Source organism: Erpetoichthys calabaricus, chromosome 6 (assembly GCF_900747795.2).
Source record: "Erpetoichthys calabaricus chromosome 6, fErpCal1.3, whole genome shotgun sequence".
In the NCBI taxonomy this organism is placed as follows: Eukaryota; Metazoa; Chordata; class Cladistia; order Polypteriformes; family Polypteridae; genus Erpetoichthys; species Erpetoichthys calabaricus.
In genome coordinates this window covers 200,325,286-200,345,020 of record NC_041399.2, presented here as the reverse complement: position 1 = coordinate 200,345,020, position 19,735 = coordinate 200,325,286, and the positions used below count along the sequence as shown (strand labels likewise).

The window sequence follows — 19,735 nt, the reverse complement described above, 5'->3', positions numbered from 1 at the left end:
CAAAGGGGCATCCCAACCATGCATGGGTCCCGGCCATCTGCCACAATACATATACCCACCATTGTCTGCATGTGTTTTTTTTTTTAACATTTTATTGAATTTACTAAAATCAAATAACATTCCGTACAAGCAAGTCCAATTGTACAAAACTAGGTTTGAATCAAATCAACCCCACCAATGAGAATGAAAGCTAGGCCAACAGAGTAAAACTGAAATAGTAGGAAAAATAAATAAATAAATAGAATAGAGTAGAAATGGTGTTCCAGGTTTGTTCCTGCCTTTCTCCCTGTGCTAGCTGGGATAGGTTCCAGCACCCCCACAAACCTGTTCAGGACTAAGAGGGTTAGAAAATGACCGACTGACCCTGCTGTTATTGCTAACTGTCCCATTCATCATCCACACTGTCACTCCATCACTGTTTCATGAGTCGAGAGTTTGTTCTTTTTGGGTCAGAATGGATTAGGAGAAAAAAAAATAAACACTGGTACCCACAGAGTCAAAATGTTGGGTTCCAAAGTAGTCTGTCTTGTCCGTATGGTCCCAGAGTGCAACTGTGCAAAATTTGGTCTAGATCAGTCAAATGAGGTAAGATTGTATAGGAAACAGACAGACAGACATTGTATTTTATATGTATAAATTGTTGATCATTTAGTTCCTGTGTGTCCTCGTGTCTTCTGTTATGTTCCGTGCATCCTGTGTGGGTAGTTCCCAAAGATGCACATCAAGGGGCTAACCTCAGCCTTATACAGCAGGGGGCAGCCCACAGTCCCTTGTGGTTCATTGTATGCGCCGGCATTGGTGAATACTTTGTGAATATACTGGATTTCTGACCTCTTGCTCGTTTTTTGTCCTGTCTCTGTGTTTGTTTATTGGCGTTTGTTTGCCTTGACGGCAACTCCTTCTGTGTTTTATGTGCTCATCCGAGCGTCTTTGTGCTACAGAACATTTTTGCATTATGAATATTTTTATTTATGAGGATTCTTCGTCTACCTTTTATGTCCTCATAAGCCAAAAGTTGATGGGTCCTTCCACTTGTGGGACTTTTTGTTACTATTTTTTGAGACTTTATGCTTTGTTATTCCCACGGTCATGACAATAGTGTATTATACTTTAATAGAGATAGACATCTTGTACAAATGTTAAGTGGCACATGGTGCGATATTGAATCTGCCAGTCCAATGCTATTACTACTAGTTTACTGTGAAGAACAGATCTGGAAGAGAAAGAGAAAACCAGTGGCTGGTGGGGGATACTCGGGCAAGGGGTTCGTTGCCATCATTTAACTCTTTAGAGGCGGATGTCGACATATAACGACATATAGGAGTGTCTTCAAAACATTGCCTGCATTCACCCAGTATGTGGACTGTAACACCCGGGGAAATAAGACTATTGATTTACTGTATGCAAACGTTAAAGACGCATACAGTGCCACCCCGCTGCCTGCGCTTGGGAAAGGAGATCATAACCTGGTTCTGCTTCAGCCTCACTATAAATCAAAAGTTAGAGTCCTACCTACAACCACACGATCATTCAGGAAGTGGACCCTGGAGGCTGAGAATACTCTGAGAGAACTTTTTGGAACTACAGACTGGGATATCCTGCAGGGATCTCATAATGAGAACATTGAGGAAGTTGTTGACTGCACTACTGACTACATCAACTTCTGTATGGACATTGTAGTTCCAGTAAGAACAGTACGCTGCTATGCTAACAACAAGCCATGGATTACAAGTGACATCAAGGGCCTTTTGAATCAGAAAAAAAGGGCTTTTAAAGACGGTGATCAGCATGAGCTCAAGCGCGTGCAGAAGGAACTCCGAGTCCAACTCAGGGCGGCGAAGGAGCAGTACAGGAGAAAGCTGGAGCAGAAGTTGCAGAATAACAGCATGAAGGAAGTGTGGGATGGGATGAAGATCATCACTGGCTGCAGCTCGAAGCGGGGTACCACCATTGAGAGAGACGTGAAGAGAGCAAACCAAATGAACAACTTTTTTAACAGGTTTGACCACCCTAACCCACTCTCACTCTCACCTCGGAGTACTGCACCCTCCACACATCCTTCTGCTGATACCAGCATAGGAGAGACATCCCCACCCATAATAACAACAGCGCAAGTGAGCAGAGAGCTGAGGAGACTTCGTGTCAGCAAAGCAGCGGGTCCAGATGGAGTACACCGATCCCTCTCTCACTTGGACAGAGGCAGTGGTGCTGTAAGAATTATGTTTCTAGACTTCTCTAGCGCCTTCAACACAATCCAACCTCTGCTCCTTAGGGACAAGCTGACAGAGATGGGATTAGATTCATACCTAATGGCATGGATCGTGGACTATCTTAAAGACAGACCTCAGTATGTGCGTCTTGGGAACTGCACGTCTGACATTGTGGTCAGCAACACAGGAGCGCCACAAGGGACTGTACTTTCTCCGGTCCTGTTCAGCCTATATACATCGGACTTCCAATACAACTCGGAGTCCTGCCACGTGCAAAAGTTCGCTGACAACACTGCTATCGTGGGCTGCATCAGGAGTGGGCAGGAGGAGGAATATAGGAACTTAATCAAGGACTTTGTTAAATGGTCCGACTCAAACCACCTACACCTGAACACCAGCAAAACCAAGGAGCTGGTGGTGGATTTTAGGAGGCCCAGACCCCTCATAGACCCAGTGATCATCAAAGGTGACTGTGTGCAGATGGTGCAGACCTATAAATATCTGGGAGTGCAGCTGGATGATAAATTAGACTGGACTGCCAATACTGATGCGCTGTGCAAGAAAGGACAAAGCCGGTTATACTTCCTTAGAAGGCTGGCTTCCTTCAACATCTGCAATAAGATGCTGCAGATGTTCTATCAAACAGTTGTGGCGAGCGCCCTCTTCTACGCAGTGGTGTGCTGGGGAGGCAGCATTAAGAGGAAAGACGCCTCACGCCTGGACAAACTGGTGAGGAAGGCAGGCTCTATTGTTGGCATGGAGCTGGACAGTTTAACATCTGTGGCAGAGCGAAGGGCGCTCAGCAGGCTCCTATCAATTATGGAGAATCCACTGCATCCATTAAATAATGTCATCTCCAGACAGAAGAGCAGCTTTAGCGACAGACTGCTGTCACTGTCCTGCTCCACAGACAGATTGAGGAGATCGTTCCTCCCCCAAACTATGCGACTCTTTAATTCCACCAGGGGGGGTAAACGTTAATATTTAACATTATACATAGTTATTGTCTGTTTTTTTCACCTGTATTATTATCATTCTTTAATTTAATATTATTTATTGTATCAGTATGCTGCTGCTGAAGAATGTGAATTTCCCATTGGGATTAATAAAGTATCTATCTATCTATCTATCTATCTATCTATCTATCTATCTTCACGCAGCTGCCGGCCGCTACGTACACAGGTTCAGCACGACAATCAGCTGGGGATCAATCAGTTTATGATGTGTGAGAAGCAGCCCAGACACAGACAGACGGACATCATTTTGCACCCAACACACGTTTATTTACAGTATTTAAATCTGCACAAACCCAGTGCCTCCAGCGCCAATCCCACAAAGTCCAGGCCTCTCTCTCCAGTGCCTGCCTTCTTCAGGCCACCTCCACTCCTCTCCAACACGACTCTTGTCCACTTCTGCCCGACTCCAGTCACTGTCTGAAGGGAGGCGGCCCCTTTTATGCACACCCGGATGGGCTCCAGGTGCTCCCCGACACTCCCCTGTGTGGCAGAAGTGCCGGCTGCACACCAGGAAGGACTCCGGGTGTCCCCGTTCTTCTTCCCCCAGCACTTCCGGGTGTGGCAGAAGTACTGAGGTCCAGGGCTCTCTAGGCACTGACTGGCGGTGACCACGGCCCCTACAGGGTTGGGCTTCCAAACCCTGCACCCGTGGTCCCCAACACAACCAGGGCGGTCGCCCCCTCGTGGTCTGGAGGAGGCACAAGCCTTCCTCCGGTCCTCTTGGGCGTCCCGGCTGGGTACCACCCCCAGCGGCCTGCCACAGACGGTACATTACTTTTCGTTTTCAATGTCCAGGTCATTTGCATCAAAATCGGAGTCAGATAAGTCCAATTCAGCAATAATATGCAAAAGGTTGTCCGTGGAGGATTTTGCTTTGTGCATTTGCTTCTCTCTCTCGCCAGAACCACCTTTTGCTCCGGTGGCTGAAGACCGCTCTGAAAAAAGATTGAGCCCTCAAAGAGTTTAATAAAAGTACAGGTCCGCTTTAAAAAATGTGGGGACGCCTTATTGTGGGGACTAAGGATGAGTTGCCTTTTAACACAGGGTTATGTTACAGTAAACTGATGTGCTTATTACATGGGAAGTGGAGTAGGCTGGGAATGGGCTCTTGCAACGTGTTATTCTCTAACACATGTACTGTAATAAGTCAATTCTTACCTGCCATGTCATTTTTTTCTTTGTTTTGTCCTACACAGGGACGCCTGATGCATTTTCTCAGCTTCTCACGTGTCCATACTGTGACAGGGGATACAAACGCTACACATCACTAAAGGAACACATCAAATATCGCCACGAGAAGAACGAAGATAACTTCAGCTGTTCTTTGTGCAGTTACACTTTTGCCTACAGGACGCAGCTTGATCGTCACATGACCGCACACAAATCTGGGCGAGATCAGGTAGGACATCTGGCATCGTGACAGTTGTGTTTACTGCGTATGCATACATTTGCAAGAAAAAGTAAGTGAACCCTTTGGAATTTGCTGGATTTCTAATAAAATGTGCTCAGAACTCCATCCAAGTCACAATTCTAGACAATGACAATCTGAGTAAACTAATAACACACACACTGTTGGACTTGTCTGGTCTTTACTGAGCATGTCGACTAATCATTCACAGCGTAGGCTGGAAAACATAAGTAATTTCGATAACTTGTAAGTCCTCCTTTAGCAGGAACAGCCAAACGTTTCCTGTGGCTGCACATTGAGGATGACTTGTGGACCACACAACCTGACAAATCTGTTTCGCTTCATCGATATTTCCGGGTTGTTTAGATTGCACGGAGCCCTTCAGGTCGAGCCATAGCATCTCACTCGTGTTATGGTCAGGACTTTGAAAAACACAAATCTTCTTTGTCAGCCATTCTTTAGTTGATGTATTTGTGCGGTTTGTCTCACTGTCTTAAGCTTGAGGTCATGAACTGTTGTCCCTGTAAAATGTCTTGATTCACCTTTGGCTGGATTGTTCCCCCGATGATTGAAGGCATCTACGTCCTAAGGCAGCAAAGTAGGCCAAAACCAGGATGCTCACTCAACATCACGCAGCATTGGCGTGAGCTGTTAGTGTTGGTCTACGGGCCTTTTCCCTAATGTTGTGCATTTGTGCCAGAAAGTTTCAACTTTTGTCTCAACCGTCCACATTTTCTCAGAAGTGTTGTGAATCACCCAGGTAGACACCCATAAGATCTGCTGCAATGTGTTCTTTTTTCTTGACAGCAGAGATTTACTGTGTGGTGTCCTTCAATGAACACCAGTCTTGTTCCGTGTTTTCCTGATGGTGGACACGTAAAACAAAGACTTTTACATTTTTGTAGACTTTTCTGGAGGACTTTTTCTGTTTCCCTTGGGGGTTTTTTTGTGCCTCTTTCAGTATTGCCTCTTATGTTCTTGGAGTGATCTTTACAAGATGCCCATTCCTAATGAGAATAGCTACAGTCCAGTCATAGATCTGATGACCAAAGCATGACCTGCTGGGCATTCTAAAGTATCATGGGTATGTGCTCTTATTGCCAGCAGCCATACCACCTGTGCATCTACCTGAAGCCACATGGGCCCGGCCAGTACTTGGATGGGAGACCAACCAGGAAAAGCTTGGGTCGCTGCTGGGAGAGATGTTGGCAAGGCCAGCAGGGGGCACTTACCCTGTGGTCTGTGTGTGAATCCCAATGCCCCAGTGCAGTGATGGGGACACTGTGCTGTAAAAATGGTGTCATCCTTTGAATGAGATGTAAAACTGAGGTTCTGACTCTCTGTGGGCATCCTTAGTAACGAGTAGGGTGTATCCTGATGGCCTTTCTGAATTGTCCGTCATATCCCGGTCATTCTGGCCCGCTAATCATCCCTCATCTCTAACTGGCTAACTACAGTATCTCTCTCTCTCTTTCACCACCTAATAGCTAATGTGTGATGCAAAAATGGCTGCCGTCACATCATTCAAGTGGATGCTGCACATTGGTGGTGGCTCAAGTGGCTTCCCCCATTTCTATACAAGACACTCTTGAGTGTCTTGAAAGGAGCTATAAAATGCAACCTGTTCTTCTTCTTCCACTGTGAGCAGGTAAATACCTACACTGCCATCCATACATTTCTGTCCACTAATCCATTGTCAGCAATCCGTGGGTTTTTTTTGTTCTGGGATCTGTCTTGGCGAGACTTTGTAGACAATTTGACCTCCCATGGATTGATGAACACCCAGGACTTCAGCAATGCTTTTGCAGATTTTTCTGGCATTAGGCCTCTGTATAATGCATCGTCTAAAGTCCTGTGGTAGTCATTTGGATCAATATATGGTTCACGCTAACCAATCTTTCATGAGGAGAACCGTTTTGTCATTAAGCAGGCTTTGTGTGCCTTTATTTAAAGACTGAGGCACCTGGGAAGCCCCCACTTCAAGTCTCGTCTCCTTAATTGAGGCACCTTTCTAAAAATCGCTTCTCGAGACGTCATTAACACGGAAGTCACTTACTTTGTCCGGCCTGCACTGTGAATGATGACTCAATGTGCTCAGTACAGACACGAAAAGTCCAACTGTGTGTGTTAGTAGTTGAGTCAGATTGTGCTTGTCTAGAATTATGACTTAGTAGAAGATCTGACCACATTTTATTAAGAATCAATATAGAAATCCAGAGAATCACAAAGATTCATTTACCTTTCTTGCAACCTTTTCTTTGCTTACAGCTGCTTATTCTCCAGCTCTTATTTGACATTTGTCTTCTTTGAAAAGAATGGTAGGTGTCTATATATGTAGATGACACATCTACACCACAACAGCTAAAGTGTTTTAATGGCAACAGTACCTTCTGTACAACTCTTTCTTTCTTTTGCTTTTCTCTGTTCCACTCCCTCATCCACGTCCAACTCTAATTAGGACTCTGGATGTACTTCAGAGTGAGGCTGAAGCTGTAGAAACTGGGGAATATTAATCCCCTCAGCACTCCCTGGAAGTACCCATGGAACCCAACAGGTCCATGGAACTGTAGTACCCAACATGTCCTGTGGGTATCCGTAGAGGTACCGTCACCCAGGGAGGCTGCCACGTAGCGTTTTGATGAAGAGAATAACCCAAATATTTTGTCTTCCCCTGTCCTTTCATTATACTGGCCTGGGTAAGGATCCTTGTTCAGTCCCAGTTGGGATGCCAGTCCCTACATGAGATTCCGATTACAGCACTCTCTGGATACCTTGTCTATTGGATGTCTGATGTACCCACCTACAGAGATCTAGCCAGTCCCAGGTCTGCCCAACTCAGAGAGTGCCACCACTGAAATATGGAGTTTACAAAATTCCTCCGACAGTGGATGAAGACGATCATCATGCCGGAGAGAGGGCCCGGATAGGCCCCCTCAAATCGGGACCCGAGTGCTGCTGTGCAGCGGGCAATGCCTCAGTGCCACACCAGTTCTGATCCCCAACAGGCCTGTCCCCATTGGCTCTCTGACAGTTTCCAGGCTCTCAAGGGCTTTCCTCATCCCCTTCAGAATGAAAGCAGCCTTCTTATGGCAGAGATACTCCCACGGAGAGCAGAAAGGAGTCCTGTCCGTCGTCTCAGAGCTGCGGAAGTTTGTTTTTTTTACAGTGACTTGAGTGCCAATCCTGCCACCTACCCCCATGATTTCCCTGCAAGTTGGAGGACCGTTTGCAGGGTCTGATACAGTTTATTATCATACCCAGGACCCTGCCTGCCATCCATTAAAATATATTAGGTCTGATCACAATCTGATTATTTGGGTGGTCACCTACCAGGTAACACTTGTGGCTTCTCACATCTGAGAGGACATGGTGGATGTTTGCCAACTGGCCGACCAACCACAAGTGTTACCTGGTGGGTGACCACCCAAATAATCAGACTGCAGATCAGACCTATGGATATAATACTTCAATTGTCACCCTGTCAGGTAAGCGAACCAGTTGTCATGGCACAACATCTGAGGCTCTGCCTCAGGCACTGATGTCCGAGGTTCGATCCCCGCAAGGGGAAGCAAAGGTGCGTACACCTGATAAGCCCCAATTAGAGCAAAATATGTGTTGTGTACTCTTTGTATTATTTGACAGGTATTTTATGGCATATATAGATATATATATATACTGTATATAAATGTATATATGTATAAAATATATAAATAAATCAAGAGAGGAGTCAAAACAAAGGGTAAGGATTCCACCTTGGTAACCCCATTTAATGCTGGTGAATTGGAAAAGGCAAAGAAGAGTGCACAGATGGGTGCTGAATAATGACTTCTGCCATGAATTAATACAAGGTGCCTGAAGTCACTTCTGACTCTGTCGTTATCAGTCGCGAGTTCTTATTGAACGCCCACTATGGTGGTGGTTGAAGTGGTGCCACCCATCCCTATGTACGCTAAAGCGCTATATATAAATGCAATGACTTCTTCTTCTGCTGCTGCTTACAGGTATATACTTACACTGCAAAATGTTTGCAAGAAGCCCACCCATACAATTCTGTTCATTAATCCATTGTCAGCAATCAGATTTTTACTTTCTCGCATACGAAGTATAGGGATAGTATTGGAATCGTCCAAATATTTGATTCCGAGATTTTAATGAATCTCGACGTTTTAGACCTCCCTGAATCCTCATATACGAAGTATAGGGAAAGTATTGGAATCATCCAAAAATTCGATTTCAAGATGTTGATGAATCTCAACGTTTTAGACTGAAAATATCATTTTTGGAATTATGTCTTGTCTGTGTGCGTCTCTGTGTGTGAGTAAACACGATAACTTGAGTACACTTGGGTCAACCAAATTGTTCAGACAAGTATTAGGTACAAAACGTAGATTTCGATCAACTTTTGAGCTGTTTCCACTAACCGGAAGTGGTACTTTACCTAAAACGTTTCCCCAAAAATATAAAAAATGTGATCATTTCACATCATATTATGGTAAAGCAATACATTGTAAGCATTTTTTGTCACTTTGCATTTTTCGAAAAATGACCGGTTTTCGAGATAATCACAATTTTCCGTTTGACGTTCAGATGGTAATACATGGATGTTTGAGAACGTTTTTGCTTTACATAAACATCACACACATCACTAAAGTCTCCTGCAACTTTTGACCCACTTCCGCTTACTGAAAGTGGTAATTTACCTGAATTGTTTGCCAAAATAAAATTATTATGGCAAATTTTTTAGTCATGCAACTGCAGAGTCCGACTTATTCAACTTTACTTTTGTAATAATTGTTCAATATATTATTAGTTAGATTTGATTTGTTGTTGATGGTTCTTTAATGTACATAATATAAAAATATAATCCTTGTCTTGCGGTTTACTCCACAAATATCCATCCACATATCTGAGTTTACGAGAAAGTTGAGGGGAGAGCACTCCCGATTTTGTCATTTGAGGAAATTGGACGGGATTAAAACTACAGAAGTCCTCAAGTAATAACTACTTTCGTTGCCCTCATGGTACAAAACTAATCCCGTCTGGATCGGGCTTTAATCAAAGTGTGCTGTGCTGGATTTTTGGCTTTCTTGGCAGCATTAAAGTGCAGCAAAGGAACCGATGATTGGCAGGTGGCCCCACCCCTTAGGGAATCAATGCATAGGGTGGATGAGATGCCCTACTTACATGTGTCAATTTAAACGCACCAGTTATGCCAACTCACTCACATATGTTTGTAACATGTGTTAGGGGAGGAAATCAATACAAACTTATGGAGAACAAAAGAAAAACCAGATGGGAAGGGGCTGACAGTCCAACTCAAGTCCTGAGATCCATGAGGCATCAGCTCTCACCTATGCACCGCATTCATTGAAGCCATAACACATTCGTGGGAAAGTGTTCTGTTAGCTTTATATGCTTTTTTTTAGAAATGTAATTACAATCGAAAGTAATGATGTTTATTTTTTTGCTTGTTTTTCAGCGTCATGTAGCACAGTCTGGTGGTAATCGGAAGTTCAAATGCACTGAATGTGGAAAAGCGTTTAAATATAAGCACCACCTAAAAGAACACTTGCGTATTCACAGCGGTAGGTATCTGAACTTTGCTTACAGCTGCTTATTCTCCAGCTCTTATTTGACATTTGCATTCTTTGAAAAGAATGGTAGGTGTTCTGCTTTGCTCCTTTCACAGCACAACACTTGGTAAATTGGTAAGCGGGAATGAATTTGCTTGCCATTTACACATCTGAGCACAGTCACATGATGGCACCTACTCTAAGTCAGTACTTCTGTGTTGTACTAAAACGGAACAGCTTAAAATGACAGTGAGGGTCATAAATAAGGGTGGTCCTTGTCGTCAGGATTGTTTCCTCTGCCTAGACCCCAAGCTACACCCACACTATATGGCTAAAAATACCTGGACACCCCTCTAAATTATTAAACTCAGGTGTTTCAGCCGCACCCATTGTTAACAGGTATGTAAGCGCACGCAAATAACCAGCAGTCTCTGTTGGCGGTGGAACGGGTCGTACTGAAGAGCTCAGGGACTTTACAGGGTGTGTCAAAATTATGTTAACATTTGAATGGCAGAAACAAGTTATTCACAAAACATACTTCATGGGCAGCACGGTGGCGCAGTGGGTAGCGCTGCTGCCTCGCAGTTAGGAGACTTGGGTTCGCTTCCCGGGTCCTCCCTGCGTGGAGTTTGCATGTTCTCCTCGTGTCTGCTTGGGTTTCCTCCCACAGTCCAAAGACATGCAGGTTAGGTGCGTTAGCGATCCGAAATTGTCCCTACTGTGTGCTTGGTGTGTGTGTATGTGCCCTGCGGTGGGCTGGCACCCTGCCCGGGGTTTGTTTCCTGCCTTGCACCCTGTGTTGGCTGGGATTGGCTCCAGCAGACCCCCCGTGACCCTGTAGTTAGGATATACAGTGCATCCGGAAAGTATTCACAGCGCATCACTTTTTCCACATTTTGTTATGTTACAGCCTTATTCCAAAATGGATTAAATTCATTTTTTTCCTCTGAATTCTACACACAACACCCCATAATGACAACGTGAAAAAAAGTTTACTTGGGGTTTTTGCAAATTTATTAAAAATAAATAACTGAGAAAGCACATGTACATAAGTATTCACAGCCTTTGCCATGAAGCTCAAAATTGAGCTCAGGTGCATCCCGTTTCCCCTGATCATCCTTGAGATGTTTCTGCAGCTTCATTGGAGTCCACCTGTGGTAAATTCAGTTGACTGGACATGATTTGGAAAGGCACACACCTGTCTATATAAGGTCCCACAGTTGACAGTTCATGTCAGAGCACAAACCAAGCATGAAGTCAAAGGAATTGTCTGTAGACCTCCGAGACAGGATTGTCTCGAGGCACAAATCTGGGGAAGGTTACAGAAAAATGTCTGCTGCTTTGAAGGTCCCAATGAGCACAGTGGCCTCCATCATCCGTAAGTGGAAGAATTTCGAAACCACCAGGACTCTTCCATGAGCTGGCTGGCCATCTAAACTGAGCGATCAGGGGAGAAGGGCCTTAGTCAGGGAGGTGACCAAGAACCAGATGGTCACTCTGTCAGAGCTCCAGAGGTCCTCTGTGGAGAGAGGAGAACCTTCCAGAAGGACAACCATCTCTGCAGCAATCCAACAATTAGGCCTGTATGGTAGAGTGGCCAGATGGAAGCCACTCCTTAGTAAAAGGCACATGGCAGCCCACCTGAAGGACTCTCAGACCATGAGAAAGAAAATTCTCTGGTCTAATGAGACAAAGATTGAACTCTATGGTGTGAATGCCAGGCGTCACGTTTGGAGGAAACCAGGCACCGCTCATCACCAGGCCAATACCATCCCTACAGTGAAGCATGGTGGTGGCAGCATCATGCTGTGGGGATGTTTTTCAGCGGCAGGAACTGGGAGACTAGTGAGGATAAAGGGAAAGATGACTGCAGCAATGTACAGAGACATCCTGGATGAAAACCTGCTCCAGAGCGCTCTTGACCTCAGACTGGGGCGACGGTTCATCTTTCAGCAGGACAACGACCCTAAGCACACAGCCAAGATATCAAAGGAGTGGCTTCAGGACAACTCTGTGAATGTCCTTGAGTGGCCCAGCCAGAGCCCAGACTTGGAATCCGATTGAACATCTCTGGAGAGATCTTAAAATGGCTGTGCACCGACGCTTCCCATCCAACCTGATGGAGCTTGAGAGGTGCTGCAAAGAGGAATGGGCGAAACTGGCCAAGGATAGGTGTGCCAAGCTTGTGGCATCATATTCAAAAAGACTTGAGGCTGTAATTGCTGCCAGAGGTGCATCGACAAAGTATTGAGCAAAGGCTGTGAATACTTATGGACATGGGATTTCTCAGTTTTTTTATTTTTAATAAATTTGCAAAAACCTCAAGTAAACTTTTTTCACGTTGTCATTATGGGGTGTTGTGTGCAGAATTCTGAGGAAAAAAATTAATTTAAACCATTTTAGAATAAGGCTGTAACATAACAAAATGTGGAAAAAGTGATGAGCTGTGAATACTTTCTGGATGCACTGTAGCAGGTTGGATAATGGATGGATGGAACATACTTCATATGTGCAAGATGATTTACAGGAATGTCTCAACCTGTTCACCATCGCGTTCAACACACAAAAACCAATGAGCAATAGTACCAGATAAAGCCCAGACACACATTTCACGGGAAATAGACGATACCACAGTCCGTATTTTGTTATTCAGGTTATTGATATCATGAACTTTCCTGCAATACATGTGCTCCTTCATCATACCCCATAACCAGAAATCACAGGATATCAAATCAGGAGAGTGTGGAGGCCATGGCGATGGTCCACCATGACCTATCCATCGACCTGGAAAGGTGTGGTCGAGATAAAAATAATCCATTAGTGTTAACATCATTTTGACTCGCCCTGTAAATGTGACGCTGTCATAGGACACCATCTTTGCCACATGTCAATACATGAAAGTTCTGCTCTGCTAGTTCTGCCCATGTGGAAACATCAAGGAGCAACAACAGGTCAGCCACAAAGTGACAGACCACAAAAACTCACACGGTGGGACTGCCAAGGGCACATTGTAGGTGAAACCCGACCATCCTCTGTGTGTGTCAATCACAGCAGAATTCTAGACTGCCCTGTGGAGGCATCATTGCCACAAGAACTGCTCATTGCGAGCTTCATGAAATGGCCGACCAGCTGCGCACAAACCTAAGATCATAATGCGCTATGCCAAGCTATAGCTGGAGTGGTGTAAAGCAGGGGGTCCCCAACTCCGGTCCTGGAGGACCACCGTCGCTGCAGGTTAATTGCAGAAGTTAATTAGCAGCACAAACAGGGCATTCATTAAAAAAAGGGTTAGAATGAAAACCTGCAGCCAGGGTGGTCCTCCAGGACCGGAGTTGGCGACCCCTGTTATAAAGAATGCCGACAATGGACTTTGGAGCGGTTGTAACGTGTTCTATGAAGTGATGAATCGCGCTTCACTATCCGGCAGTCTAATGGATGAATCTGAGTTTGGTGGATGCCAGGAGAGCACTACCTTCTAGACTGCATAGTGCCCACTGTAAAGTGTAGTGGAGGAGCATTAAAATGGCCTGGGATTGCTTTTCAGGGCTTGTGTTAGGCCCCTCAGTTCCAGTGAAGGGTCCTGTTAATGCTGCAGCATACAAAGACATTTGAGACAATTGTGTGTGGTCTAGTTTGGAGAAGACCCTTTTCTGTTCTGCCATGACCGGGCTCCCATAGCACAAAGCCAGGACCGCAAAGGCACAGAAGAATTTGATTGGCCTGCGCAGAACCCTGTCATCAACCCTACTGAACACGTTTGGGATGAAAGGACCACCCCCACAGTCTCTTCGTCCCACTTCCAGTTCTGCCAGATGCTACCCCTTGGCTGCCAGACTCTGAACTCTGGGCTGCCCACCCTGCCCTCAAATCTGCCCCTAGTAGCGAATTTATATGCAGTACACTTATTGTTTGTCACTACTATCGTTTTTTATTATTATTTGTACTGTAATTATTTATTTTTTACTGTTTCAAATTCTTGCTATCTGTTCACTTATTTTTAATTATTGATCTATTATTGTATAGTTATAGTTCTTTACCTGTCTTGCACTTGTCTTGTGTTTATGTATATTTTGCATCACTGTAGGCCACTGTGCCACTGTATGGCGGCATGCGGTGTATGGATGGTATGACAATCGTAAATACAAGAACACAAAGGTGGAAAAAGTTTTGGGGAATCCACCCCATATAATCTAATGAAGCCAAGCAGTCACAAGGTGTCCATAACGGGACTGAAAGAGAAGGATAGAGGTCAGGTTTTTATAGGCGGTGGAGAGGAAGAGGCGGGTCCAGGAGGGAAGAGGCGGAAGTGAGATCAGGAAGAGGGCGTGGCCTAGAGAGGAATGAGGAAGCTGGTTAGGGCTTAGGTCTTCTTATCACCTGGTGATCCACAGAGGAAGGAGATGAGGCGTCAACCCCCTGACTCCGAAGCGCAGGTGTGTGACACACTAAAGCCCACTTGACTTGACACGAATGCCGATTACGAGACAGGTCTTCTCGCCCAACTACAGCACCTGACCTCATAAATGCTGTTTTAGCAGAACTGGCACAGATTCCCACAGACTCACTCCATGATCTTGTGGAAAGCCTTTCCAGAAGAGTGGAGACTCTTAATAGCTGCAAAGGAGGGAAGGCAACTTCCTTTAAATGCCAAAGGTTTTGGAATGGGGCGCCCAAAAAGGTGTGACGGGTGTGATGGGCAGATGTACCCAAATTTTTGACCACCTGCCTTATTCTCTGTTTCCATTTCTTTTGTTTCCCATCCTTTATTCGTTGTTTTCAATTTAAGAGTGAATTATGGAATACAATACGTTCAGTCGGGTGCTAGGACCACTGGGGTCGCAGTCACCTGAGAGGAACATAAAAAACTGCCATTTCCTCAGCTCTTTTCCGTGGTATTAGTTTGCTCCGATTGCTGTTATTTTTGTCCCAGTCATCGTCAGTTTGTCTCATTCCAGTTACTGAGTATTTTAAATCAGTACTGTTCAACTAAAGATTAAATAGTTTAGTTTTGAAAAACAAGACTATTTGTAATTAGGAATGTATGTTTTTGTCATTGCTTGACATGTGATTTCCATTTTCCCCGTTCAGTTTCTTGCTAGGGTTTCTCTTTTTTTAAATAACTAGCCCTTTACTTTGGTTGTGTAATTTCTTAGTTAATTTCCTTGTTTCATGTTAACCCTCTTCCATGAATAACCTTTATGAAATAAGAAGTTTATTTTAACAAAAGGCTCTGCTAAAACACAAAGCTTCTAACAACACAAAGGAATTGCCTGAAAAGGCAAGACAATCCACAGCAAGCCAAAGCCCAAACCAGAATCCAAACGCAAAACTCAAAAACAGATCACAGGTTCAAAAATCCAGAAAATCCCAAAATAAAAAAAAAAAGCACAAATACAAGAAACACTCCACTCCTTAGCACATTCAAAATGAGCTGCCAGCAACTATGGAAGGCCCTTCAACACATAGGGAGGACGACAGTTCTTGGCAGTGATTGGCAGGTGGCCCCGCCCCTTGGGGAACCAATGCATAGAGTGGAGGACAGTTACTGGCGGTGATTGGCAGGTGGCCCCACCCCTTGGGGAACCAGGACACAGAATGGAGGACAGTTCCTGGTGGTGATTGGCAGGTGGCCACACCCCTTGGGGAACCAGGACATAGGGTGGAGGACAGTGATTGACAGGTGGCCCCACCCCTTGGGGAACCAGGACATAGAATGGAGGACAGTTCCTGGCGGTGATTGGCAGGTGGCCACACCCCTTGGGGAACCAGGACATAGAATGGAGGACAGTTCCTGGCGGTGATTGGCAGTTAGCCCCACCCCTTGGGGAACCAGGACATAGGGTGGAGGACAGTTACTGGCGGTGATTGGCAGGTGGCCACACCCCTTGGGGAACCAGGACATAGAATGGAGGACAGTGATTGACAGGTGGCTCCACCCCTTGGGGAACCAGGACATAGAGTGGAGGACAGTGATTGACAGGTGGCCCCACCCCTTGGGGAACCAGGACATAGAGTGGAGGACAGTTCCTGGCGGTGATTGGCAGGTGGCCCCACCCCTTGGGGAACCAACATATAGAGTGGTGGGCAGTTCCTGGCAGTGATTGGGACATTAAGGGACATAATCAAATAAACACAAAGAATAACATACATAATAAAGAAAATAAGCATTAATACAAATAAAGATTTCAGCCCGGTGAGGAATGCTGGCTGAAACATGACAGCTTCCTTCTGTTTTATCTAATTAATTTGATAAATTACGATAACCATTTGGATTTTTTATTTCTAATAAATGCCTGAAACTATTCATTAGTACTAATTTACTTTCAAATTTGGAGCGTTCTCTTTAATGTTTGTCGTCCTTTTAGTATCGGACCCTAACAAATTGTGCTTTCTGTTCTTCTTTCCAGGGGAGAAGCCATATGAATGCCCAAACTGTAAAAAGCGATTTTCCCACTCCGGCTCCTACAGCTCCCACATCAGTAGCAAAAAGTGCATTGGGGTCATGCCAGTGAATGGCAGACCCCGGCCAGGTGTCAAGACGTCTCAGTGTCCTTCCCCATCACTGTCCTCATCGCCAAGTGCCCCTTCCAGAACTCAGCTTCGCGAGAAGATAGATAACAGCAAGCCGTTGCAAGAACAGCTTCCTCTAAACCAAATCAAAACTGAACCTGTGGATTTTGAGTACAAGCCTATTGTGGTGTCCGGAATCAATTGTGCCGCCCCTCTGCAAAATGGAGTGTTTAACGGCGGCTCCTCGCTTCAGGCCACCGCGTCGTCTCAGGGCGTGGTGCAGGCGGTGGTTTTGCCAACTGTTGGTTTGGTCTCCCCCATCAGCATCAACCTAAGCGACATTCAGAATGTTCTCAAAGTAGCAGTCCTCGAGAACGCGCACGCCAATTCGTCCAAAGAACAAGGAACAATCGGCTCGGCCACAGTCCAGCAGGGTTCTCATTCAGTTATATCTGCTTTTAGTCTTCCTCTGGTTGACCAAGATGGAACAACCAAAATCATCATTAATTATAGTCTAGAGCAACCCAGCCAAGTTCAGGTACTGCCTCTGAGCCCAAAAAAGGAGATTCCTGGGAATACCGAAATCTGCAAAACTGAAAAGCTGCCGGAAGACCTCACCGTGAAGACGGAGAAAAGCAAAAGTCCAGCGGCCGAAAATGGCAGCGGCACGTGTTTACTGTGCGACGACTGCCCGAGCGCTTTGAATGGACTTCAAGAGCCTAAGCACTGCAACTCGAAATGCAACAGTGGTGCTCAGACCCCTCAGCTGAACGGAACGGACTCGGAGAAATGTGACTCTGCCGTTTCGTCTCTGCCGCCCGATGCAAATGTCTTTCCAGGTCAGCCCCCTCTGAAGAACCTCCTGTCACTCCTGAAGGCGTATTATGCCTTAAATGCACAGCCAACTACGGAGGAACTCTCCAAGATTTCCGACTCGGTGAACTTACCGCTCGACGTTGTAAAGAAATGGTTTGAGAAGATGCAGAGCGGGCAGATTTCCATGGAGACTTCAAGTCCGCCGTCTGAAAAGGAGGTCCTCGGCCCCGAGTGCGATCAAGCGAAAACGGTCTCTCTTCCAGCAGGGGAATCACAGGAAGGCACCCAGGTGGCCCAGGGCCCGGTCCTATTGACTACATCCCAGGTGATTTCTATAAGGCCTTTAAACGTGAAGGTCAACGGCTCTAGCAGCACCACTCCTCCTCCGTTACCACTAAATTTATCTTCGTCCAGGCCTGTTGCAGTGAAAACAGAAGAGGACTCGGAACAGGATGCCCAGGCAGAGCCCCTTGATCTTTCACTACCAAAGCAACCCAGAGAGAACGCGGACCGAGCCACCAGTACCAGTGTTTACCAGAACAGTGTTTACTCCGTTCAGGAAGAACCCTTGAATTTAACTTGCACAAAGAAGGAGCAGCCTGTAAGCGACAGTATTACTACAAACCCAAATCCTATTTATGTTAGTTCCTCAAGTGCCAATCCTATTAACATTGCCATCCCCACTGTCACCACTCAGCTCCCGACTATTGTGGCCATTACTGACAAGAACAGCGTTCCTTGTCTGAGGGCTCTGGCTACCAACAAATCGACCATCCTTATCCCGCAGGTGACGTACACGTACTCAACGATGGCCAGCAGCCCAGCCGGATGTGAAGCTCAACAGAAAGCAGTGCAGACGAATGGAAACCAGGTGTGTAAACAATACCTCAGCCGTACCAACTGGGCGGGCGGCGCTAGGCAGCTGTTTCTTAAAAACTGGTCGTTGTGAGGAGCTTTGTCAGCTCGTTTTTCTGTGCCGTTGGTGATCTTCACTGTGGCCTTCAGGTCAATAAAAAAAAAAAAAATGGTCAATTAGCTTTGCCTTAACCCATACACTGCATGGGCCTTCATACGGGTGAGAGCAAAATAAGCTAACTTACATTGCCAGGAGGTGCCTTCTATAGCCAAGTTGTGTCACGGGTATGCGTAATGCCCCTTGGTACATTGTGCAATTTACTGTGCATCGGGACGACTCTCTTGGCATGCACTGTAGGCACATCTGTCACAAAAATTAGACATATATGGAGTTTTTACATTACAGCTCTTAAAATGAGGTATACTGATGAAGTATGGGGCCTCCTTCTTTAACATGATATAAATATATTACTACTAGTCGTGCTACCCGTCTTAAAATCCCAATAATCAAAGTAGACAGATAGATAAAGTAGATGTCAGTGTTAACGTTTGCAGTGCATATGTCTCTGTTATATGCCATTTGGCATGGGAAACGTAAAAGCCTTATTAATGTTTATGGCGCACCATCTGTTGGAATGACAAGTTCAATGCATACAGTTTGCCTCTTTGTTTTCCTCTAGAGGGCGCTAGCTCCCTGGTTGGAATAAGTTCTTTTTAATTGTGGCATTTTAAGTAGCCTGAACCTATATAGATATATTATAATGAGGTGATATCCCTCCCATAGTGATACGGCGGTAAGAAATCAGATAAGAGAAAATAACTTAGTTTTCTTTAATGATGGTTTACACGGCATAACAGACGGGAAGCCATGACAAGACCTTCTGTAGAGTCTGCCATTTTCGTCTCAGCGTTGGAAGGATTTTCAGGATCGGATGACGTAATCTTCCATCCGTCCGTCGGCTTCAAAGGTGTGCCAGGCAATGTTCCAAGGCTTTATACCCTTTATACCACTTAGGTGAATCATGCCATTCCAAACAAGGCAAAGAGAGGCACGCTGACTCTAACACACAGCAATAGTGCATGTTACCCATTTGTCTCTGTCTATCTTGTCCTATGCTTGGCCTAGGTTCTAAATGCTGAGCCCCTTTGTACTAAATCTGGCTCAACTGTGCATGTAGAAAGCAAAGAAAAACAGATTTAAAATATTTGCACAGAGCGCAGTGACATTAAACTTATATTCTGATTACACTTTGTTATTTGCCATTGGGAATGGGATTTATAAAAGCAGTTATAATGTTTCTAATGTGCCATCTTTTGGAATGACAAATGCAGTGCATTTTATTACAA

At 45.2% G+C, this 19,735-nt stretch overlaps 1 protein-coding gene across 2 annotated transcripts in view; it reads left to right on the top strand.

Moving 5' to 3' along the window:
- zeb1b (zinc finger E-box binding homeobox 1b) overlaps positions 1-19,735 on the top strand; it is a 351,810-nt gene that overhangs the window by 316,587 nt on the left and 15,488 nt on the right. For both annotated transcript variants that reach the window (XM_028804323.2, XM_028804319.2), the window contains 3 exons: positions 4,423-4,625; positions 10,114-10,219; positions 16,615-18,404. In XM_028804323.2, the coding sequence (XP_028660156.1) occupies positions 4,423-4,625; positions 10,114-10,219; positions 16,615-18,404 (2,099 nt within the window). The remainder of the gene's footprint in view (positions 1-4,422; positions 4,626-10,113; positions 10,220-16,614; positions 18,405-19,735) is intronic.